The 25,000-nt window shown below is 51.7% G+C and overlaps 1 protein-coding gene across 5 annotated transcripts in view; it reads right to left on the reverse strand.

Annotated features, from left to right (window-relative positions):
* The window catches only part of phf21b (PHD finger protein 21B), a 218,191-nt gene that overhangs the window by 61,802 nt on the left and 131,389 nt on the right, over window positions 1–25,000 (reverse strand). For all 5 annotated transcript variants that reach the window (XM_045215411.1, XM_045215412.1, XM_045215410.1 and 2 more), the window contains one exon: window positions 18,203–18,502. In XM_045215411.1, coding sequence (XP_045071346.1) covers window positions 18,203–18,502 — 300 coding nt within the window. The remainder of the gene's footprint in view (window positions 1–18,202; window positions 18,503–25,000) is intronic.

Genomic DNA, 25,000 nt, shown 5'->3' on the forward strand with positions numbered 1-25,000 from the left:
ACCACTCTTCTGCCCCCCATGACCCCCAACCTTCTCCCACCCTCCTCATGACCCCCCAACCTTCTTCCACCTCCTCACGTCCCCCATGACCCCCAACCTTCTCCCACCCTCCTCATGTCCCCCATGACCCCCAACCTTCTCCCTCCTCCTCACGTCCCCCATGACCCCAACCTTCTCCCTCCTCCTCACGTCCCCATGACCCCAAACCTTCTCCCTCCTCCTCATGTCCCCCATGACCCCCAACCTTCTCCCTCCTCCTTACGGCCCCCATGACCCCAACCTTCTCCCTCCTCCTTAAGTCCCCCATGACCCCCAACCTTCTCCCACCCTCCTCATGTCCCCCATGACCCCCAACCTTCTCCCTCCTCCTCACGTCCCCCATGACCCCCAACCTTCTCCCTCCTCCTCATGTCCCCCATGACCCCCAACCTTCTCCCTCCTCCTCATGTCCCCCATGACCCCCAACCTTCTTCCTCCTCCTCACATCCCCCATGACCCCCAACCTTCTCCCACCCTCCTCATGTCCCCCATGACCCCCAACCTTCTCCCTCCTCCTCATGTCCCCCATGACCCCCAACCTTCTCCCTCCTCCTCTTGTCCCCCATGACCCCCAACCTTCTCCCTCCTCCTTATGTCCCCCATGACCCCAACCTTCTCCCTCCTCCTCATGTCCCCCATGACCCCGAACCTTCTTCCTCCTCCTCACATCCCCAATGACCCCAACCTTCTCCCACCCTCCTCATGTCCCCCATGACCCCCAGCCTTCTCCCTCCTCCTCATGTCCCCCATGACCCCCAACCTTCTCCCTCCTCCTCATGTCCCCCATGACCCCAACCTTCTCCCTCCTCCTCACGTCCCCCATGACCCCCCAACCTTCTCCCTCCTCCTCATGTCCCCCATGACCCCCAACCTTCTCCCTCCTCCTCATGTCCCCCATGACCCCCAACCTTCTCCCTCCTCCTCATGTCCCCCATGACCCCCAACCTTCTCCCTCCTCCTCACGTCCCCATGACCCCCAACCTTCTCCCTCCTCCTCATGTCCCCCATGACCCCCAACCTTCTCCCTCCTCCTCACGTCCCCCATGACCCCCAACCTTCTCCCTCCTCCTCATGTCCCCCATGACCCCCAACCTTCTTCCACCCCCATCATGACCCCCAACCTTCTCCCTCCTCCTCACGTCCCCCATGACCCCCAACCTTCTCCCTCCTCCTCACGTCCCCCCATGACCCCAACCTTCTCCCTCCTCCTCATGTCCCCCATGACCCCAACCTTCTCCCTCCTCCTCATGTCCCCCATGACCCCCAACCTTCTTCCTCCTCCTCACATCCCCCATGACCCCCAACCTTCTCCCACCCTCCTCATGTCCCCCATGACCCCCAACCTTCTCCCACCCTCCTCATGTCCCACATCATGACCCCCAACCTTCTCCCCCTCCTCACATCCCCCATGACCCCCAACCTACTCCCTCCTCCTCACATCCCCCATGACCCCCAACCTTCTCCCACCCTCCTCATGTCCCCCATGACCCCAACCTTCTCCCACCCCCATCATGTCCCCCATCATGACCCCCAACCTTCTCCCTCCTCCTCACATCCCCCATGACCCCCAACCTTCTCCCTCCTCCTCATGTCCTCCATGACCCCCAACCTTCTCCCACCCTCCTCATGTCCCCCATGACCCCAACCTTCTCCCACCCTCCTCATGTCCCCCATGACCCCAACCTTCTCCCACCCTCCTCATGTCCCCCATGACCCCAACCTTCTCCCACCCTCCTCATGTCCCCCATGACCCCCAACCTTCTCCCTCCTCCTCATGTCCCCCATGACCCCAACCTTCTCCCACCCTCCTCATGTCCCCCATGACCCAAACCTTCTCCCACCCTCCTCATGTCCCCCATGACCCCCAACCTTCTCCCTCCTCCTCATGTCCCCCATGACCCCCAACCTTCTTCCTCCTCCTCATGTCCCCCATGACCCCCAACCTTCTTCTTCCTCCTCCTCACATCCCCCATGACCCCCAACCTTCTCCCACCCTCCTCATGTCCCCCCATGACCCCCAACCTTCTCCCACCCTCCTCATGTCCCCCAACATTCTTCCTCCTCCTCACATCCCCCATGACCCCCAACCTTCTCCCTCCTCCTCATGTCCCCCATGACCCCCAACCTTCTCCCACCCTCCTCACGTCCCCCATGACCCCCAACCTTCTCCCACCCTCCTCACGTCCCCCATGACCCCCAACCTTCTCCCTCCTCCTCACGTCCCCCATGACCCCCAACCTTCTCCCACCCTCCTCATGTCCCTCATCATGACCACCAACATTCTCCCTCCCTCCTCATGTCCCCCATCATGACCCCCAACCTTCTCCCTCCTCCTCATGTCCCCCATGACCCCCAACCTTCTCCCACCCTCCTCATGTCCCCCATCATGACCCCCAACCTTCTCCCTCCTCCTCACATCCCCCATGACCACCAACCTTCTCCCTCCTCCTCACATCCCCCATGACCCCCAACCTTCTCCCTCCTCCTCATGTCCCCCATGACCCCCAACCTTCTCCCACCCTCCTCATGTCCCCCATCATGACCCCCAACCTTCTCCCCCTCCTCACATCCCCCATGACCCCCAACCTACTCCCTCCTCCTCACATCCCCCATGACCCCAACCTTCTCCCACCCTCCTCATGTCCCCCATGACCCCCAACCTTCTCCCACCCCCATCATGTCCCCCATCATGACCCCCAACCTTCTCCCTCCTCCTCACATCCCCCATGACCCCAACCTTCTCCCTCCTCCTCATGTCCTCCATGACCCCCAACCTTCTCCCACCCTCCTCCATGTCCCCCATGACCCCAACCTTCTCCCACCCTCCCTCATGTCCCCCATGACCCCAACCTTCTCCCACCCTCCTCATGTCCCCCATGACCCCAACCTTCTCCCACCCTCCTCATGTCCCCCATGACCCCCAACCTTCTCCCTCCTCCTCATGTCCCCCATGACCCCAACCTTCTCCCACCCTCCTCATGTCCCCCATGACCCAAACCTTCTCCCTCCTCCTCACGTCCCCCATGACCCCCAACCTTCTCCCACCCTCCTCATGTCCCCCATCATGACCCCCAACCTTCTCCCTCCTCCTCATGTCCCCCATGACCCCAACCTTCTCCCACCCTCCTCATGTCCCCCATCATGACCCCCAACCTTCTCCCTCCTCCTCACATCCCCCATGACCACCAACCTTCTCCCTCCTCCTCACATCCCCCATGACCCCCAACCTTCTCCCTCCTCCTCATGTCCCCCATGACCCCCAACCTTCTCCCACCCTCCTCATGTCCCCCATCATGACCCCCAACCTTCTCCCCCCTCCTCACATCCCCCATGACCCCCAACCTACTCCCTCCTCCTCACATCCCCCATGACCCCCAACCTTCTCCCACCCTCCTCATGTCCCCCATGACCCCCAACCTTCTCCCACCCCCCCTCATGTCCCCCATCATGACCCCCAACCTTCTCCCTCCTCCTCACATCCCCCCATGACCCCAACCTTCTCCCTCCTCCTCATGTCCTCCATGACCCCCAACCTTCTCCCACCCTCCTCATGTCCCCCATGACCCCAACCTTCTCCCACCCTCCTCATGTCCCCCATGACCCCAACCTTCTCCCACCCTCCTCATGTCCCCCATGACCCCAACCTTCTCCCACCCTCCTCCATGTCCCCCATGACCCCCAACCTTCTCCCTCCTCCTCATGTCCCCCATGACCCCAACCTTCTCCCACCCTCCTCATGTCCCCCATGACCCAAACCTTCTCCCACCCTCCTCATGTCCCCCATGACCCCCAACCCTCTCCCTCCTCCTCATGTCCCCCATGACCCCCAACCTTCTTCCTCCTCCTCATGTCCCCCATGACCCCCAACCTTCTTCTTCCTCCTCCTCACATCCCCCATGACCCCCAACCTTCTCCCACCCTCCTCATGTCCCCCATGACCCCCAAACTTCTCCCACCCTCCTCATGTCCCCCAACATTCTTCCTCCTCCTCACATCCCCCATGACCCCCAACCTTCTCCCTCCTCCTCATGTCCCCCATGACCCCCAACCTTCTCCCACCCTCCTCACGTCCCCCCATGACCCCAACCTTCTCCCACCCTCCTCACGTCCCCCCATGACCCCCAACCTTCTCCCTCCTCCTCACGTCCCCCATGACCCCCAACCTTCTCCCACCCTCCTCATGTCCCCCATCATGACCACCAACATTCTCCCTCCCTCCTCATGTCCCCCATCATGACCCCCAACCTTCTCCCTCCTCCTCATGTCCCCCATGACCCCCAACCTTCTCCCACCCTCCTCATGTCCCCCATCATGTCCCCATCATGACCCCCAACCTTCTCCCTCCTCCTCACATCCCCCATGACCACCAACCTTCTCCCTCCTCCTCACCTCCCCCATGACCCCCAACCTTCTCCCTCCTCCTCATGTCCCCCATGACCCCCAACCTTCTCCCACCCTCCTCATGTCCCCCATCATGACCCCCAACCTTCTCCCCCCTCCTCACATCCCCATGACCCCCAACCTACTCCCTCCTCCTCACATCCCCCATGACCCCCAACCTTCTCCCACCCTCCTCATGTCCCCCATGACCCCCAACCTTCTCCCAACCCCCATCATGTCCCCATCATGACCCCCAACCTTCTCCCTCCTCCTCACATCCCCCCATGACCCCCAACCTTCTCCCTCCTCCTCATGTCCCCCATGACCCCCAACCTTCTTCTTCCTCCTCCTCACATCCCCCATGACCCCCAACCTTCTCCCACCCTCCTCATGTCCCCCATGACCCCAACCTTCTCCCACCCTCCTCATGTCCCCCATGACCCCAACCTTCTCCCACCCTCCTCATGTCCCCCATGACCCCCAACCTTCTCCCTCCTCCTCATGTCCCCCATGACCCCAACCTTCTCCCACCCTCCTCATGTCCCCCATGACCCAAACCTTCTCCCACCCTCCTCATGTCCCCCATGACCCCCAACCTTCTCCCTCCTCCTCATGTCCCCCATGACCCCCAACCTTCTTCCTCCTCCTCATGTCCCCCATGACCCCCAACCTTCTTCTTCCTCCTCCTCACATCCCCCATGACCCCCAACCTTCTCCCACCCTCCTCATGTCCCCCATGACCCCCAACCTTCTCCCACCCTCCTCATGTCCCCAACATTCTTCCTCCTCCTCACATCCCCCATGCCCCCCAACCTTCTCCCTCCTCCTCATGTCCCCCATGACCCCCAACCTTCTCCCTCCTCCTCATGTCCCCCATGACCCCCAACCTTCTCCCACCCTCCTCACGTCCCCCATGACCCCCAACCTTCTCCCTCCTCCTCATGTCCCCCATGACCCCCAACCTTCTCCCACCCTCCTCATGTCCCCCCATGACCCCCAACCTTCTCCCTCCTCCTCATGTCCCCCCATGACCCCCAACCTTCTCCCACCCTCCTCATGTCCCCCATGACCCCCAACCTTCTCCCACCCTCCTCATGTCCCCCATGACCCCCAACCTTCTCCCTCCTCCTCATGTCCCCCATGACACCCAACCTTCTCCCTCCTCCTCATGTCCCCCATGACCCCCAACCTTCTCCCTCCTCCTCTTGTCCCCTATGACCCCCAACCTTCTCCCTCCTCCTCATGTCCCCCATGACCCCCAACCTTCTCCCTCCTCCTCATGTCCCCCATGACCCCCAACCTTCTTCCTCCTCCTCATGTCCCCCATGACCTCCAACCTTCTTCCACCCTCCTCATGTCCCCCATGACCCCCAACCTTCTCCCACCCTCCTCACGTCCCCCATGACCCCCAACCTTCTCCCTCCTCCTCAAGTCCCCCATGACCCCCAACCTTCTCCCTCCTCCTCATGTCCCCCCATGACCCCAACCTTCTCCCTCCTCCTCCTCATGTCCCCCATGACCCCCAACCTTCTTCCTCCTCCTCATGTCCCCCATGACCTCCAACCTTCTCCCTCCTCCTCACGTCCCTCATGACCCCCAACCTTCTCCCTCCTCCTCATGTCCCCCATGACCCCCAACCTTCTCCCTCCTCCTCATGTCCCCCATGACCTCCAACCTTCTCCCACCCTCCTCATGTCCCCCATGACCCCCAACCTTCTCCCTCCTCCTCATGTCCCCCATGACCCCAACCTTCTCCCACCCTCCTCATGTCCCCCATGACCCAAACTTTCTCCCACCCTCCTCATGTCCCCCATGACCCCAACCTTCTCCCTCCTCCTCATGTCCCCATGACCCCCAACCTTCTTCCTCCTCCTCATGTCCCCCATGACCCCCAACCTTCTTCTTCCTCCTCCTCACATCCCCCATGACCCCCAACCTTCTCCCACCCTCCTCATGTCCCCCATGACCCCCAACCTTCTCCCACCCTCCTCATGTCCCCCAACATTCTTCCTCCTCCTCACATCCCCCATGACCCCCAACCTTCTCCCTCCTCCTCATGTCCCCCATGACCCCCAACCTTCTCCCACCCTCCTCACGTCCCCCATGACCCCAACCTTCTCCCTCCTCCTCACATCCCCCATGACCACCAACCTTCTCCCTCCTCCTCACATCCCCCATGACCCCCAACCTTCTCCCTCCTCCTCATGTCCCCCATGACCCCCAACCTTCTCCCACCCTCCTCATGTCCACCATGACCCCCAACCTTCTCCCACCCTCCTCATGTCCCCCATCATGACCCCCAACCTTCTCCCCCCTCCTCACATCCCCCATGACCCCCAACCTACTCCCTCCTCCTCACATCCCCCATGACCCCCAACCTTCTCCCACCCTCCTCATGTCCCCCATGACCCCCAACCTTCTCCCACCCCCATCATGTCCCCCATCATGACCCCCAACCTTCTCCCTCCTCCTCACATCCCCCATGACCCCCAACCTTCTCCCTCCTCCTCATGTCCTCCATGACCCCCCAACCTTCTCCCACCCTCCTCATGTCCCCAATGACCCCAACCTTCTCCCACCCTCCTCATGTCCCCCATGACCCCAACCTTCTCCCACCCTCCTCATGTCCCCCATGACCCCAACCTTCTCCCACCCTCCTCATGTCCCCCATGACCCCAACCTTCTCCCTCCTCCTCATGTCCCCCATGACCCCAACCTTCTCCCACCCTCCTCATGTCCCCCATGACCCAAACCTTCTCCCACCCTCCTCATGTCCCCCATGACCCCCAACCTTCTCCCTCCTCCTCATGTCCCCCATGACCCCCAACCTTCTTCCTTCTCCTCATGTCCCCCATGACCCCCAACCTTCTTCTTCCTCCTCCTCACATCCCCCCATGACCCCCAACCTTCTCCCACCCTCCTCATGTCCCCCATGACCCCCAACCTTCTCCCACCCTCCTCATGTCCCCCAACATTCTTCCTCCTCCTCACATCCCCCATGACCCCCAACCTTCTCCCTCCTCCTCATGTCCCCCATGACCCCCAACCTTCTCCCACCCTCCTCACGTCCCCCATGACCCCCAACCTTCTCCCTCCTCCTCATGTCCCCCATGACCCCCAACCTTCTCCCACCCTCCTCATGTCCCCCATGACCCCCAACCTTCTCCCTCCTCCTCATGTCCCCCATGACCCCCAACCTTCTCCCACCCTCCTCATGTCCCCCATGACCCCCAACCTTCTCCCACCCTCCTCATGTCCCCCATGACCCCCAACCTTCTCCCTCCTCCTCATGTCCCCCATGACCCCCAACCTTCTCCCTCCTCCTCATGTCCCCCATGACCCCCAACCTTCTCCCTCCTCCTCTTGTCCCCTATGACCCCCAACCTTCTCCCTCCTCCTCATGTCCCCCATGACCCCCAACCTTCTCCCTCCTCCTCATGTCCCCCATGACCCCAACCTTCTTCCTCCTCCTCATGTCCCCCATGACCTCCAACCTTCTCCCACCCTCCCCATGTCCCCCATGACCCCCAACCTTCTCCCACCCTCCTCACGTCCCCCATGACCCCAACCTTCTCCCTCCTCCTCAAGTCCCCCATGACCCCCAACCTTCTCCCTCCTCCTCATGTCCCCCATGACCCCAACCTTCTCCCTCCTCCTCATGTCCCCCATGACCCCCAACCTTCTTCCTCCTCCTCATGTCCCCCATGACCTCCAACCTTCTCCCTCCTCCTCACGTCCCTCATGACCCCCAACCTTCTCCCTCCTCCTCATGTCCCCCATGACCCCCAACCTTCTCCCTCCTCCTCATGTCCCCCATGACCTCCAACCTTCTCCCACCCTCCTCATGTCCCCCCATGACCCCCAACCTTCTCCCACCCTCCTCATGTCCCCCATGACCCCCAACCTTCTCCCACCTCCTCACGTCCCCCATGACCCCCAACCTTCTCCCTCCTCCTCAAGTCCCCCATGACCCCCAACCTTCTCCCTCCTCCTCTTGTCCCCCATGACCACCAACCTTCTCCCACCCTCCTCACGTCCCCCATGACCCCCAACCTTCTCCCTCCTCCTCATGTCCCCCATGACCCCCAACCTTCTCCCTCCTCCTCATGTCCCCCATGACCTCCAACCTTCTCCCACCATCCTCATGTCCCCCATGACCCCCAACCTTCTCCCACCCTCCTCACGTCCCCCATGACCCCCCAACCTTCTCCCTCCTCCTCAAGTCCCCCCATGACCCCCAACCTTCTCCCTCCTCCTTACGTCCCCCATGACCCCCAACCTTCTCCCACCCTCCTCACGTCCCCCATGACCCCCAACCTTCTCCCTCCTCCTCAAGTCCCCCCATGACCCCCAACCTTCTCCCTCCTCCTCATGTCCCCATGACCCCCAACCTTCTCCCACCCTCCTCATGTCCCCAAGTCCCCCAACCTTCTCCCTCCTCCTCACGTCCCCCATGACCCCCAACCTTCTCCCTCCTCCTCATGTCCCCCATGACCCCCAACCTTCTCCCTCCTCATGTCCCCCTATGACCCCCAACCTTCTCCCTCCTCCTCATGTCCCCATGACCCCAACCTTCTCCCTCCTCCTCTTGTCCCCCATGACCCCAACCTTCTCCCTCCTCCTCTTGTCCCCCATGACCCCCAACCTTCTCCCTCCTCCTCATGTCCCCCATGACCCCCAACCTTCTCCCTCCTCCTCATGTCCCCCATGACCCCCAACCTTCTCCCTCCTCCTTACGTCCCCCATGACCCCCAACCTTCTCCCTCCTCCTCATGTCCCCCATGACCCCCAACCTTCTCCCTCCTCCTTACGTCCCCCATGACCCCCAACCTTCTCCCTCCTCCTCATGTCCCCCATGACCCCCAACCTTCTCCCACCCTCCTCATGTCCCCCATGACCCCAACCTTCTCCCTCCTCCTCATGTCCCCCATGACCCCAACCTTCTCCCTCCTCCTCTTGTCCCCCATGACCCCCAACCTTCTCCCTCCTCCTCATGTCCCCCATGACCCCCAACCTTCTCCCTCCTCCTCATGTCCCCCATGACCCCCAACCTTCTCCCTCCTCCTCATGTCCCCCATGACCCCCAACCTTCTCCCACCTCCTCATGTCCCCCATGACCCCCAACCTTCTCCCACCCTCCTCATGTCCCCCATGACCCCCAACCTTCTCCCACCCTCCTCATGTCCCCCATGACCCCCAACCTTCTCCCTCCTCCTCACGTCCCCCATGACCCCCAACCTTCTTCCTCCTCCTCATGTCCCCCATGACCCCCAACCTTCTTCCTCCTCCTCACGTCCCCCATGACCCCCAACCTTCTTCCTCCTCCTCACGTCCCCCATGACCCCCAACCTTCTCCCACCCTCCTCATGTCCCCCATGACCCCCAACCTTCTCCCTCCTCCTCATGTCCCCCATGACCCCCAACCTTCTCCTTCCTCCTCATGTCCCCCATGACCCCCAACCTTCTTCCTCCTCCTCACGTCCCCCATGACCCCCAACCTTCTCCCACCCTCCTCACGTCCCCCCATGACCCCCAACCTTCTCCCTCCTCCTCATGTCCCCCATGACCCCAACCTTCTCCCACCCTCCTCATGTCCCCCCATGACCCCAACCTTCTCCCACCCTCCTCATGTCCCCCATGACCCCAACCTTCACCCACCCTCCTCATGTCCCCCATGACCCCAACTTTCTCCCACCCTCCTCATGTCCCCCATGACCCCCAACCTTCTCCCTCCTCCTCACGTCCCCCATGACCCCCAACCTTCTCCCTCCTCCTCATGTCCCCCATGACCCCCAACCTTCTCCCTCCTCCTCATGTCCCCCATGACCCCCAACCTTCTCCCACCCTCCTCATGTCCCCCATGACCCCCAACCTTCTCCCTCCTCCTCACGTCCCCCATGACCCCAACCTTCTCCCTCCTCCTCACGTCCCCCATGACCCCCAACCTTCTCCCTCCTCCTCATGTCCCCCATGACCCCCAACCTTCTCCCACCCTCCTCATGTCCCCCATGACCCCCAACCTTCTCCCTCCTCCTCACGTCCCCCATGACCCCCAACCTTCTCCCTCCTCCTCACGTCCCCCATGACCCCCAACCTTCTCCCTCCTCCTCACGTCCCCCATGACCCCAACCTTCTCCCTCCTCCTCATGTCCCCCATGACCCCCAACCTTCTCCCTCCTCCTCATGTCCCCCATGACCCCCAACCTTCTCCCTCCTCCTCATGTCCCCCATGACCCCCAACCTTCTCCCTCCTCCTCATGTCCCCCATGACCCCCAACCCACACACTTTCCCACCCCAATTACCCCAATTACACATACACACCTTCCCACCCCAATTACACACACACACCTTCCCACCCCAATTACACACACACCTTCCCACCCCAATTACACACACACACCTTCCCACCCCAATTACACACACACACCTTCCCACCCCAATTACACACACACACACACCTTCCCACCCCAATTACACACATACACCTTCCCACCCCAATTACACACACACACCTTCCCACCCCAATTACACACACACACACACCTTCCCACCCCAATTACACACACACACACCTTCCCACCCCAATTAACACACACACACACACCTTCCCACCCCAATTACACACACACACACACACACCTTCCCACCCCAATTACACACACACACCTTCCCACCCCAATTACACACACATACACACCTTCCCACCCCAATTACACACACATACACACCTTCCCACCCCAATTACACACACACACCTTCCCACCCCAATTACACACACACGCCTCCCCACCCCAATTACACACACACACCTTCCCACCCCAATTACACACAGACACCTTCCCACCCCAATTACACACACACACCTTCCCACCCCAATTACACACACACACCTTCCCACCCCAATTACACACACATCACACCTTCCCACCCCAATTACACACACCTTCCCACCCCCAATTACACATACACACCTTCCCACCCCAATTCACACACACACACACCTTCCCACCCCAATTACACACACACACCTTCCCACCCCAATTACACATACACACCTTCCCACCCCAATTACACACACACACCTTCCCACCCCAATTACACACACACACACACCTTCCCACCCCAATTACACACACACACCTTCCCACCCCAATTACACACACACACCTTCCCACCCCAATTACACACACACCTTCCCACCCCAATTACACACACACCTTCCCACCCCAATTACACACACACATCTTCCCACGCCAATTACACAGGAAAGGCACGTCTGTGGCTGTTAAAGGTTGTCTGGTGTGGTTCTGTTTAAAGGGTTCTGGTGTGGTTCTGTTTAAAGGATTCTGGTGTGGTTCTGTTTAAAGGGTTCTGGTGTGGTTCTGTTTAAAGGGTTCTGTTAAAATACAGTCAAAGGGAAAGTGTCACAAATGGAACCCTATCCCCTTCATAGTGCACTACTGTTGACAAGAACCCTATGGGGGAATAGGGTGCCATTTGTTATAAAAATCCTCTATTAACTTTCACAGTAGCATCACTCTGTCTCTGTCTTCCAAGGTCAACAAACAAGAACTACTGCTGCATTAGTGGCCAGCTGAGACCAAAGATACTAAAGACATCCTATTCAATGACTTCTGGTAAAGAAAAACGACATCTCAACAGCCAATAGCTGAAAGCACTTGAAAAAGCCCTATAGTTATCCTGTGTTGTTCACAGGCAAAATGTATTCTATTCCTTGAAAGAGAGTAGGGCAGAGAAGAGAGGAGGAGAGTAGGAGAGAAGGAGAGAGGAGAGAGGAGGAGAGAGGAGAGAGGAGGAGAAAGGAGGAGAGAGGAGAGGAGAGGTAGCGGCAGGTAGCTTAGTGGGTAAGAGCGTTGTGCCAGTAACCGAAAGGTCGCTGGTTCTAATCCCCGAGCCGACTAGGTGAAAAATCTGTCGATGTGCCCTTGAGCAAGGCACTTAACCCTAATTGCTCCTGTAAGTCGCTCTGGATAAGAGCGTCTGCTAAATGACTAAAATGTAAATGTAAAAAATGAGAGGAGAGGAGAGGAGAGGAGAGGAGAGGAGAGGAGAGGAGAGGAGAGGAGAGGAGAGGAGAGGAGAGGAGAGGAGGGTTTATATAACAGCCTGCATCCTAGTCCAGCAGTTTGTCTCCGGCTCTAGTCTGTTTGTTATCGTTTGTCGTGTCATCACTGTTACTCACAGCAGGAGAGAGGAGAGAGAGAAACACACTGCAGAGAGCGATAGGGAGAGAGAGAGATGGAGGCAGGAAGAGATAGGAGGGAGAAGGAGGAGAGAGGGAGGAGAGTGATAAGGGGAGAGGGGAAGAGAGATAGAGAGAGATGGAAAGAGTGAGGTAGAGCTAAGATGTGTGTTTATCAGGGGGTTATTTCTGTAGCTCTGCTAAGCTGTGTGTTTATCAGGGGGTTATTTCTGTAGCTCTGCTAAGCTGTGTGTTTCTCCGTGTTTATCAGGGGGTTATTTCTGTAGCTCCGCTAAGCTGTGTGTTTCTCTGTGTTTATCAGGGGGTTATTTCTGTAGCTCTGCTAAGCTGTGTGTTTCTCTGTGTTTATCAGGGGGTTATTTCTGTAGCTCTGCTAAGCTGTGTGTTTCTCTGTGTTTATCAGGGGGTTATTTCTGTAGCTCTGCTAAGCTGTGTGTTTCTCTGTGTTTATCAGGGGGTTATTTCTGTAGCTCTGCTAAGCTGTGTGTTTCTCTGTGTTTATCAGGGGGTTATTTCTGTAGCTCTGCTAAGCTGTGTGTTTCTCTGTGTTTATCAGGGGGTTATTTCTGTAGCTCTGCTAAGCTGTGTGTTTCTCTGTGTTTATCAGGGGGTTATTTCTGTAGCTCTGCTAAGCTGTGTGTTTCTCTGTGTTTATCAGGGGGTTATTTCTGTAGCTCTGCTAAGCTGTGTGTTTCTCTGTGTTTATCAGGGGGTTATTTCTGTAGCTCTGCTAAGCTGTGGGCGCATCCTATTCCTTTACGGGTCCTGGTCAAAAGTAGCACACTATAAAGGGAATGGGGTGCCATTTGGGACGTAAGCTGTGTGTGACTCTACCTGCTATTCTGTCTGTTGATCACCATGACCACATGAAGGAAGACTAGTCATCTCCTGTAGAGATCACACAGACATGTCTGTTATATGTAGCCTACTGTCTGTCTGACTGGGTTCTACATTCAAGATGTGACCAATGAGAAGGTAACGTATGTTGGAATCACAAATATAGCTTCAGTGGCTTCAATGCCAATCCATTTAGGATGTATACAGATTGGAAACATAGTTTCATCAGTCTATCGTTATGCATCATCTATTGATTTGCCTCAATTAGTTCATATTACTAGACTCTAGTGTCAATTAGTTAATATTACTAGGCTCTAGTATCAATTAGTTCATATTACTAGACTCTAGTGTCAATTAGTTAATATTACTAGGCTCTAGTATCAATTAGTTAATATTACTAGACTCTAGTGTCAATTAGTTCATATTACTAGACTCTAGTGTCAATTAGTTCATATTACTAGACTCTAGTGTCAATTAGTTCATATTACTAGGCTCTAGTATCAATTAGTTCATATTACTAGACTCTAGTATCAATTAGTTCATATTACTAGGCTCTAGTATCAATTAGTTCATATTACTAGACTCTAGTATCAATTAGTTCATATTACTAGACTCTAGTATCAATTAGTTCATATTACTAGGCTCTAGTATCAATTAGTTCATATTACTAGGCTCTAGTATCAATTAGTTCATATTACTAGGCTCTAGTATCAATTAGTTCATATTACTAGGCTCTAGTATCAATTAGTTCATATTACTAGGCTCTAGTATCAATTAGTTCATATTACTAGACTCTAGTATCAATTAGTTCATATTACTAGGCTCTAGTATCAATTAGTTCATATTACTAGGCCCTAGTTGCAGTCAGCAGACATGAGTCTTATCAGGATTTGTCTCCCAAATGGCACCCTCTATCTATCTATCTATCTATCTATCTATCTATCTATCTATCTATCTATCTATCTCTCTCTCTCTCTCTCTCTGTCTGCTATTCTCTCTCTTTTTCTCTCTCTCTCTCCCTCTCTGCTATTCCCTCTCTCCTTCTCTGTCTCTCTGCTATTCCCTCTCCTCTGTCTCTCTGCTATTCCCTCTCTCCTTCTCTGTCTCTCTGCTATTCCCTCTCTCCTTCTCTGTCTCTCTGCTATTCCCTCTCTCCCTCTCTGTCTCTCTGCTATTCCCTCTCTCCTTCTCTGTCTCTCTGCTATTCCCTCTCTCCTTCTCTGTCTCTCTGCTATTCCCTCTCTCCCTCTCTGTCTCTCTGCTATTCCCTCTCTCCTTCTGTCTCTCTGCTATTCCCTCTCTCCCTCTCTGTCTCTCTGCTATGCCCTCTCTCCCTCTCTGTCTCTCTGCTATTCCCTCTCTCCTTCTCTGTCTCTCTGCTATTCCCTCTCTCCCTCTCTGCTATTCCCTCTCTCCCTCTCTGCTATTCCCTCTCTCCCTCTCTGTCTCTCTGCTATTCCCTCTCTCCTTCTCTGTCTCTCTGCTATTCCCTCTCTCCTTCTCTGTCTCTCTGCTATTCCCTCTCTCCTTCTCTGTCTCTCTGCTATTCCCTCTCTCCCTCTCTGTCTCTCTGCTATTCCCTCTCTCCTTCTGTCTCTCTGCTATTCCCTCTCTCCCTCTCTGTCTCTCTGCTATGCCCTCTCTCCCTCTCTGTCTCTCTGCTATTCCCTCTCTCCTTCTCTGTCTCTCTGCTATTCCCTCTCTCCCTCTCTGCTATTCCCTCTCTCCCTCTCTGTCTCTCTGCTATTCCCTCTTCTACCACTAGAGGGCAGTGTGTGTGAACTAAACCCCCCATCACCTCCACACTACACGTTACTCTCATCTTCCCTGTGTGGTTTTTCATTTCATTCATACACATAGGATGCTTCCCAAATGGCACCCTATTCTCTTTACAGTGCACTGTTCTGGTCAAAAGTAGTGCACTATATAGGGTGCCACTTGGGACTCAACCAGAGATGCTGAAACTCCTGCCTGCCTCCTGCCTGCCCGTTGCTGTGAAATGTAGATATTAATATGGATATTGGAGTCCTGTTTGGTGATTCAACAAATAGAAACCTGAGCTATATAGAGGGAGAGGAGAAAAGCAGAATATTCACTGAGGAAATATGACCACTGTGTTTAAATGCACTTTCTAGTGCACACACACACACACACACACACACACACACACACACACACACACACACACACACACAGTAGTAGCCAGCTCTGTCCCTCCCGGGGGTGCTCTAGGGGTGGGCACAGCGCCCATCCCGTTTATTTCCTGCCAGACCAGAAGTCTGAAATGCTCCCCAGAGCCACGACACATGCAGACTCTCCATGCCAAGGCCTCTGAGTGTGTGTTAGTGTGGAGTTATGTTGTGTTTTATTGTTGGAGTCTGTGTTAGTGTGGAGTTATGTTGTGTTTTATTGTTGGAGTCTGTGTTAGTGTGGAGTTATGTTGTGTTTTATTGTTGGAGTCTGCGTTAGTGTGGAGTTATGTTGTGTTTTATTGTTGGAATCTGCGTTAGTGTGGAGTTATGTTGTGTTTTATTGTTGGAGTCTGTGTTAGTGTGGAGTTATGTTGTGTTTTATTGTTGGAATCTGCGTTAGTGTGGAGTTATGTTGTGTTTTATTGTTGGAGTCTGTGTTAGTGTGGAGTTATGTTGTGTTTTATTGTTGGAGTCTGCGTTAGTGTGGAGTTATGTTGTGTTTTATTGTTGGAATCTGTGTTAGTGTGGAGTTATGTTGTGTTTTATTGTTGGAGTCTGTGTTAGTGTGGAGTTATGTTGTGTTTTATTGTTGGAGTCTGTGTTAGTGTGGAGTTATGTTGTGTTTTATTGTTGGAGTCTGTGTTAGTGTGGAGTTATGTTGTGTTTTATTGTTGGAGTCTGTGTTAGTGTGGAGTTATGTTGTGTTTTATTGTTGGAGTCTGTGTTAGTGTGGAGTTATGTTGTGTTTTATTGTTGGAGTCTGTGTTAGTGTGGAGTTATGTTGTGTTTTATTGTTGGAGTCTGTGTTAGTGTGGAGTTATGTTGTGTTTTATTGTTGGAGTCTGTGTTAGTGTGGAGTTATGTTGTGTTTTATTGTTGGAGTCTGTTTTAGTGTGGAGTTATATTGTGTTTTATTGTTGGAGTCTGCATTAGTGTGGAGTTATGTTGTGTTTTATTGTTGGAGTCTGTGTTAGTGTGGAGTTATGTTGTGTTTTATTGTTGGAGTCTGTGTTAGTGTGGAGTTATGTTGTGTTTTATTGTTGGAATCTATGTTAGTGTGTTTTATGCTTCTGTAATGTTGTACAGTGGCTTTGCTGTGTCCTTGAGGGTTTGTGTTACTTTGACTATAGTATAGTAGTAGTATAGTAGTAGTAGTATAGTAGTAGTAGTATAGTAGTAGTAGTATAGTAGTAGTATAGTAGTAGTAGTATAGTAGTAGTAGTATAGTAGTAGTAGTAGTAGTAGTAGTAGTAGTAGTAGTAGTAGTATAGTAGTAGTAGTATAGTAGTAGTAGTAGTAGTATAGTAGTAGTAGTAGTATAGTAATAGTAGTATAGTAGTAGTAGTATAGTAGTAGTAGTAGTATAGTAGTAGTAGTATAGTAGTAGTATAGTAGTAGTAGTAGTAGTAGTAGTAGTATAGTAGTAGTATAGTAGTAGTATAGTAGTAGTAACCACCCATACACAAAAATGTATGCACGCATGACTGTAAGTCGCTTTGGATAAAAGCGTCTGCTAAATGGCATATTATTATTATTATTATTTAGTAGTATAGTAGTAGTATAGTAATAGTAGTATAGTAATAGTAGTATAGTAATAGTAGTATAGTAGTAGTAGTAGTAGTAGTAGTAGTAGTAGTAGTAGTAGTAGTATAGTAGTAGTATTCTAATAGTAGTATTCTAGTAGTAGTATAGTAGTAGTAGTATTCCAGTAGTAGTATAGTAGTAGTATAGTAGTAGTAGTAGTAGTAGTAGTAGTAGTAGTAGTAGTATAGTAGTAGTATTGCAGTAGTAGTATAGTAGTAGTATAGTAGTAGTAGTAGTAGTAGTAGTGTAGTAGTAGTAGTATAGTAGTAGTATAGTAGTAGTAACCACCCATACACAAAAATGTATGCACGCATGACTGTAAGTCGCTTTGGATAAAAGTGTCTGCTAAATGGCATATTATTATTATTATTTAGTAGTATAGTAATAGTAGTATAGTAATAGTAGTATAGTAGTAGTAGTAGTAGTAGTATAGTAGTAGTAGTAGTATTCTAGTAGTAGTATAGTAGTAGTAGTATAGTAGTAGTAGTAGTATTCTAGTAGTAGTATAGTAGTAGTAGTAGTAGTATAGTAGTAGTAGTGTAGTATTAGTAGTATTCCAGTAGTAGTATAGTAGTAGTAGTAGTAGTAGTAGTATAGTAGTAGTATAGTAGTAGTATAGTAGTAGTATAGTAGTAGTATTCTAGTAGTAGTATTCTAGTAGTAGTATAGTAGTTGTAGTATAGTAGTAGTAGTATAGTATTAGTAGTATCCCAGTAGTAGTATAGTAGTAGTAGTAGTAGTAGTATAGTAGTAGTATTCCAGTAGTAGTATTCTAGTAGTAGTATAGTAGTAGTAGTATAGTAGTAGTAGTATTCTAGTAGTATTCCAGTAGTAGTATAGTAGTAGTATTCTAGTAGTATTCTAGTAGTATTCCAGTAGTAGTATGGTAGTAGTAGTATTCTAGTAGTATTCTAGTAGTATTACAGTAGTAGTATAGTGTAGTACCTCTCTCCTGCTGTAATGCTGTAGCACCGCTCCTCCCGGCCCTCTATTGGTCTGCAGGTTGATGGAGGATGTCTGGAGAGGAGGAGGAGAGGAGGAGCTCCCTGGGGCTGCCGTTCCCGACAACACCTTTTGGCCACCGGTCATGTGTGCGGTCACCATGGCAACGGGAGCTGTCTTGGTGGCCGGGTTGGCCGGTAGAACGGAGATGGAGATGCTTTGGGAGGAGGGAGGAGGAGGGGGCTTGATGAGGGAGAGGGGCTTGGTGGTCCCCCCTATGGGACAACTTCTAACAGCCATTTTCTGTTGAGGGAGAGAGAGGGGAGAGAGGAGGAGAGAGGAGGAGAGGAACGAGAGAGAGAGAGAGAGAGAGAGAGAGAGAGAGAGAGAGAGAGAGAGAGAGAGACGGTTAGAAACTAGAGATAAAAACAGGAATGGCCAGTGGTTTGGTAGTGGTGGTGACCTTGGGAGTGTTGCTTGACTCAAAGTGATGCAGATTCAATGCTGCTTCATTAACTCTGGAGTACATTTAGAGAACACCTTGGTGCTTCAAACATGCACAGTGGAAATGATGCTAAAACTGAACCTAAAGGAGAAATTTCTAAACATTGGCACAGATCCAGGGTCAGTGGGAGAGACAGGGTTGTGACTAGACTGAGGTAGATCAATGGTAGAGACAGGGTTGGCACAGATCCAGGGTCAGTGGTAGAGACAGGGTTGGCACAGATCCAGGGTCAGTGGTAGAGACAGGGTTGGGACTAGACTGAGGTAGATCAATGGTAGAGACAGGGTTGGCACAGATCCAGGGTCAGTGGGAGAGACAGGGTTGGGACTAGACTGAGGTAGATCAGTGGTAGAGACAGGGTTGGCACAGATCCAGGGTCAGTGGTAGAGACAGGGTCTCCTGTCTCTCTAAACCCACACCCCCTCTACTCTCCTGTCTCTCTACTCCCACCCCCTCTACTCTCCTGTCTCTCTACCCCCACCCCCTCTACTCTCCTGTCTCTCTACCCCCACCCCCTCTACTCTCCTGTCTCTCTACCCCCACCCCTCTACTCTCCTGTCTCTCTACCCCCACCCCCCTCTACTCTCCTGTCTCTCTACCCCCCACCCCTCTACTCTCCTGTCTCTCTACCCCCACCCCTCTACTCTCCTGTCTCTCTACCCCACCCCCTCTACTCTCCTGTCTCTCTACCCCCCACCCCTCTACTCTCCTGTCTCTCTACCCCCACCCCCTCTACTCTCCTGTCTCTCTACCCCCACCCCCTCTACTCTCCTGTCTCTCTACCCCCACCCCTCTACTCTCCTGTCTCTCAACCCCCCACCCCTCTACTCTCCTGTCTCTCTACCCCCCCCCCCTCTACTCTCCTGTCTCTCTACCCCCACCCCCTCTACTCTCCTGTCTCTCTACCCCCACCCCTCTACTCTCCTGTCTCACTACCCCGACCCCCTCTACTCTCCTGTCTCTCTACCCCCACCCTCTACTCTCCTGTCTCTCTACCCCCCACCCCTCTACTCTCCTGTCTCTCTACCCCACCCCCTCTACTCTCCTGTCTCTCTACCCCCACCCCTCTACTCTCCTGTCTCTCTACCCCCACCCCCTCTACTCTCCTGTCTCTCTACCCCCACCCCCTCTACTCTCCTGTCTCTCTACCCCCACCCCTCTACTCTCCTGTCTCTCTACCCCCACCCCTCTACTCTCCTGTCTCTCTACCCCCCACCCCTCTACTCTCCTGTCTCTCTACCCCCACCCCCTCTACTCTCCTGTCTCTCTACCCCACCCCCTCTACTCTCCTGTCTCTCTACCCCCACCCCCTCTACTCTCCTGTCTCACTACCCCCACCCCCTCTACTCTCCTGTCTCTCTACCCCCACCCCCTCTACTCTCCTGTCTCACTACCCCCACCCCCTCTACTCTCCTGTCTCTCTACCCCCACCCCCTCTACTCTCCTGTCTCTCTACCCCCACCCCCTCTACTCTCCTGTCTCTCTACCCCCACCCCCCTCTACTCTCCTGTCTCACTACCCCCACCCCCTCTACTCTCCTGTCTCTCTACCCCCCACCCTCTCTACTCTCCTGTCTCTCTACCCCCCACCCCCTCTACTCTCCTGTCTCTCTACCCCCCACCCCCTCTACTCTCCTGTCTCTCTACCCCCACCCCCTCTACTCTCCTGTCTCTACCCCCCACCCCCCTCTACTCTCCTGTCTCTCTACCCCCCACCCCCTCTACTCTCCTGTCTCACTACCCCCACCCCCTCTACTCTCCTGTCTCTAACCCCCCACCCCCTCTACTCTCCTGTCTCTCTACCCCCACCCCCTCTACTCTCCTGTCTCTCTACCCCCACCCCCTCTCTAGTCAGTTAAGAAAAGACATCTTCCAAAGCCTATATAAGTGTATCTCTGTTTCGCTCTTCTTCACCCTGCTAGCACCACTGACAGAACAGGCAGGCACTCTAAATATTTTATATTCCATTCCACTGCCCCCTTCCTATTTCAACGCTCTCTTTTATGGTTTTCTATGGAGTACAGGGGGGTGGGGGAGAGGTGGAGACGGGGAGGAGAAAAGAGGGGGAAAGTGCTTTTCAGTTCTCAGCTGGGTTCTGTCTAAAAGGCGTCCGCATGCTCCAAACAGTTCGGATCAGTTGGTGCCTTTACTGTACAATGACGACATACTGTGATCTTTTTGTTCGTTTTGGACTTCGGCAAGGGTTTACTCTCGAGGTAAGCCGAGGTAAGTCGGTAGCCGAAGTCCACGCCTCCTCGTCGGCGATTGGTCAACAGTAGGGATTCTTGAGTGAAGTGCCTGTTGACATTCAACCAGAGACGACTAGTCCTCATGCACATCATTTCACTTGAGAAATACTGCACCAAACATCCTAGTCAGATGCTAAATTGCGCGACTAAGATCTTGGCAAAAATGTCAAAATCAATGACATATGTCTTGAGTTATCTTAGATTAATTCAGACTATTTTGAGGAAGTGATTACTGGCTAAGGTGTCTGAAAATGGACAAACAGTACTAATACCGATTTTTTTTCTTGTTTTTCAATCAAATGTCTTTTAAGGAAGTATGCGAGCACAATCTTTCGGTTTGGCTAGCCAAGCTCAGCTAGGCACCAGCCGAACTCTCTCTCTTTCTCTTTGTCTTTCTCTCTATCGAAGACTCTGTTCCACAGGCATCACACAGGGCTTTATTTAGTAAACTCTGTTCTACAGGCATCACACAGGGCTTTATTTAGTAAACTCTGTTCTACAGGCATCACACAGGGCTTTATTTAGTAAACTCTGTTCTACAGGCATCACACAGGGCTTTATTTAGTAAACTCTGTTCTACAGGCATCACACAGGGCTTTCTTTAGTAAACTCTGTTCTACAGGCATCACACAGGGCTTTATTTAGTAAACTGTTCTACAGGCATCACACAGGGCTTTATTTAGTAAACTATGTTCTACAGGCATCACACAGGGCTTTATTTAGTAAACTCTGTTCTACAGGCATCACACAGGGCTTTATTTAGTAAACTCTGTTCTACAGGCATCACACAGGGCTTTCTTTAGTAAACTCTGTTCTACAGGCATCACACAGGGCTTTATTTAGTAAACTCTGTTCTACAGGCATCACACAGGGCTTTATTTAGTAAACTATGTTCTACAGGCATCACACAGGGCTTTAGTAAAGAGCTTTCAGAACGCTCCCTGCCTCCTGATGGTTCTTTGAGTACTCCACAAATAGATAACACTCAGTTCACACTAACATTATCAACTCAACAACTCCCAGAAAGAAAAGACGGGATGTTCAGAAAGAAAGAAAGAAGGCAAGAAAGAAAGGTAGAGAATGAAAGAGTCCAGGTGACCAACCACTTCTGGGGCTCAGTCTGTCTGGAACGTCTTGAGTCATTCTGTTGACTGTCCTTTAGTTCAGTCTGTCTTTAGTCATTCTGTTGACTGTCCTTTAGTTCAGTCTGTCTTGAGTCATTCTGTTGACTGTCCTTTAGTTCAGTCTGTCTTGAGTCATTCTGTTGACTGTCCTTTAGTTCAGTCTGTCTTGAGTCATTCTGTTGACTGTCCTTTAGTTCAGTCTGTCTTGAGTCATTCTGTTGACTGTCCTTTAGTTCAGTCTGTCTTGAGTCATTCTGTTGACTGTCCTTTAGTTCAGTCTGTCTTTAGTCATTCTGTTGACTGTCCTTTAGTTCAGTCTGTCTTGAGTCATTCTGTTGACTGTCCTTTAGTTCAGTCTGTCTTGAGTCATTCTGTTGACTGTCCTTTAGTTCAGTCTGTCTTGAGTCATTCTGTTGACTGTCCTTTAGTTCAGTCTGTCTTTAGTCATTCTGTTGACTGTCCTTTAGTTCAGTCTGTCTTGAGTCATTCTGTTGACTGTCCTTTAGTTCAGTCTGTCTTGAGTCATTCTGTTGACTGTCCTTTAGTTCAGTCTGTCTTGAGTCATTCTGTTGACTGTCCTTTAGTTCAGTCTGTCTTGAGTCATTCTGTTGACTGTCCTTTAGTTCAGTCTGTCTTGAGTCATTCTGTTGACTGTCCTTTAGTTCAGTCTGTCTTTAGTCATTCTGTTGACTGTCCTTTAGTTCAGTCTGTCTTTAGTCATTCTGTTGACTGTCCTTTAGTTCAGTCTGTCTGGAACGTCTTGAGTCATTCTGTTGACTGTCCTTTAGTTCAGTCTGTCTGGAACGTCTTGAGTCATTCTGTTGACTGTCCTTTAGTTCAGTCTGTCTTTAGTCATTCTGTTGACTGTCCTTTAGTTCAGTCCGTCTTTAGTCATTCTGTTGACTGTCCTTTAGTTCAGTCTGTCTTTAGTCATTCTGTTGACTGTCCTTTAGTTCAGTCTGTCTTTAGTCATTCTGTTGACTGTCCTTTAGTTCAGTCTGTCTTGAGTCATTCTGTTGACTGTCCTTTAGTTCAGTCTGTCTTTAGTCATTCTGTTGACTGTCCTTTAGTTCAGTCTGTCTTGAGTCATTCTGTTGACTGTCCTTTAGTTCAGTCTGTCTTTAGTCATTCTGTTGACTGTCCTTTAGTTCAGTCTGTCTTGAGTCATTCTGTTGACTGTCCTTTAGTTCAGTCTGTCTTGAGTCATTCTGTTGACTGTCCTTTAGTTCAGTCTGTCTTGAGTCATTCTGTTGACTGTCCTTTAGTTCAGTCTGTCTTTAGTCATTCTGTTGACTGTCCTTTAGTTCAGTCTGTCTTTAGTCATTCTGTTGACTGTCCTTTAGTTCAGTCTGTCTTGAGTCATTCTGTTGACTGTCCTTTAGTTCAGTCTGTCTTGAGTCATTCTGTTGACTGTCCTTTAGTTCAGTCTGTCTTGAGTCATTCTGTTGACTGTCCTTTAGTTCAGTCTGTCTTGAGTCATTCTGTTGACTGTCCTTTAGTTCAGTCTGTCTTTAGTCATTCTGTTGACTGTCCTTTAGTTCAGTCTGTCTTGAGTCATTCTGTTGACTGTCCTTTAGTTCAGTCTGTCTTGAGTCATTCTGTTGACTGTCCTTTAGTTCAGTCTGTCTTTAGTCATTCTGTTGACTGTCCTTTAGTTCAGTCTGTCTTGAGTCATTCTGTTGACTGTCCTTTAGTTCAGTCTGTCTTGAGTCATTCTGTTGACTGTCCTTTAGTTCAGTCTGTCTTTAGTCATTCTGTTGACTGTCCTTTAGTTCAGTCTGTCTTGAGTCATTCTGTTGACTGTCCTTTAGTTCAGTCTGTCTTGAGTCATTCTGTTGACTGTCCTTTAGTTCAGTCTGTCTTGAGTCATTCTGTTGACTGTCCTTTAGTTCAGTCTGTCTTGAGTCATTCTGTTGACTGTCCTTTAGTTCAGTCTGTCTTGAGTCATTCTGTTGACTGTCCTTTAGTTCAGTCTGTCTTTAGTCATTCTGTTGACTGTCCTTTAGTTCAGTCTGTCTTGAGTCATTCTGTTGACTGTCCTTTAGTTCAGTCTGTCTTGAGTCATTCTGTTGACTGTCCTTTAGTTCAGTCTGTCTTTAGTCATTCTGTTGACTGTCCTTTAGTTCAGTCTGTCTTGAGTCATTCTGTTGACTGTCCTTTAGTTCAGTCTGTCTTGAGTCATTCTGTTGACTGTCCTTTAGTTCAGTCTGTCTTGAGTCATTCTGTTGACTGTCCTTTAGTTCAGTCTGTCTTGAGTCATTCTGTTGACTGTCCTTTAGTTCAGTCTGTCTTGAGTCATTCTGTTGACTGTCCTTTAGTTCAGTCTGTCTTTAGTCATTCTGTTGACTGTCCTTTAGTTCAGTCTGTCTTGAGTCATTCTGTTGACTGTCCTTTAGTTCAGTCTGTCTTGAGTCATTCTGTTGACTGTCCTTTAGTTCAGTCTGTCTTGAGTCATTCTGTTGACTGTCCTTTAGTTCAGTCTGTCTTGAGTCATTCTGTTGACTGTCCTTTAGTTCAGTCTGTCTTGAGTCATTCTGTTGACTGTCCTTTAGTTCAGTCTGTCTTGAGTCATTCTGTTGACTGTCCTTTAGTTCAGTCTGTCTTTAGTCATTCTGTTGACTGTCCTTTAGTTCAGTCTGTCTTGAGTCATTCTGTTGACTGTCCTTTAGTTCAGTCTGTCTTTAGTCATTCTGTTGACTGTCCTTTAGTTCAGTCTGTCTTGAGTCATTCTGTTGACTGTCCTTTAGTTCAGTCTGTCTTGAGTCATTCTGTTGACTGTCCTTTAGTTCAGTCTGTCTTGAGTCATTCTGTTGACTGTCCTTTAGTTCAGTCTGTCTTGAGTCATTCTGTTGACTGTCCTTTAGTTCAGTCTGTCTTGAGTCATTCTGTTGACTGTCCTTTAGTTCAGTCTGTCTTGAGTCATT

The sequence above is a fragment of the Coregonus clupeaformis genome, unplaced genomic scaffold (genome assembly GCF_020615455.1).
Source record: "Coregonus clupeaformis isolate EN_2021a unplaced genomic scaffold, ASM2061545v1 scaf0437, whole genome shotgun sequence".
In the NCBI taxonomy this organism is placed as follows: domain Eukaryota; kingdom Metazoa; phylum Chordata; class Actinopteri; order Salmoniformes; family Salmonidae; genus Coregonus; species Coregonus clupeaformis.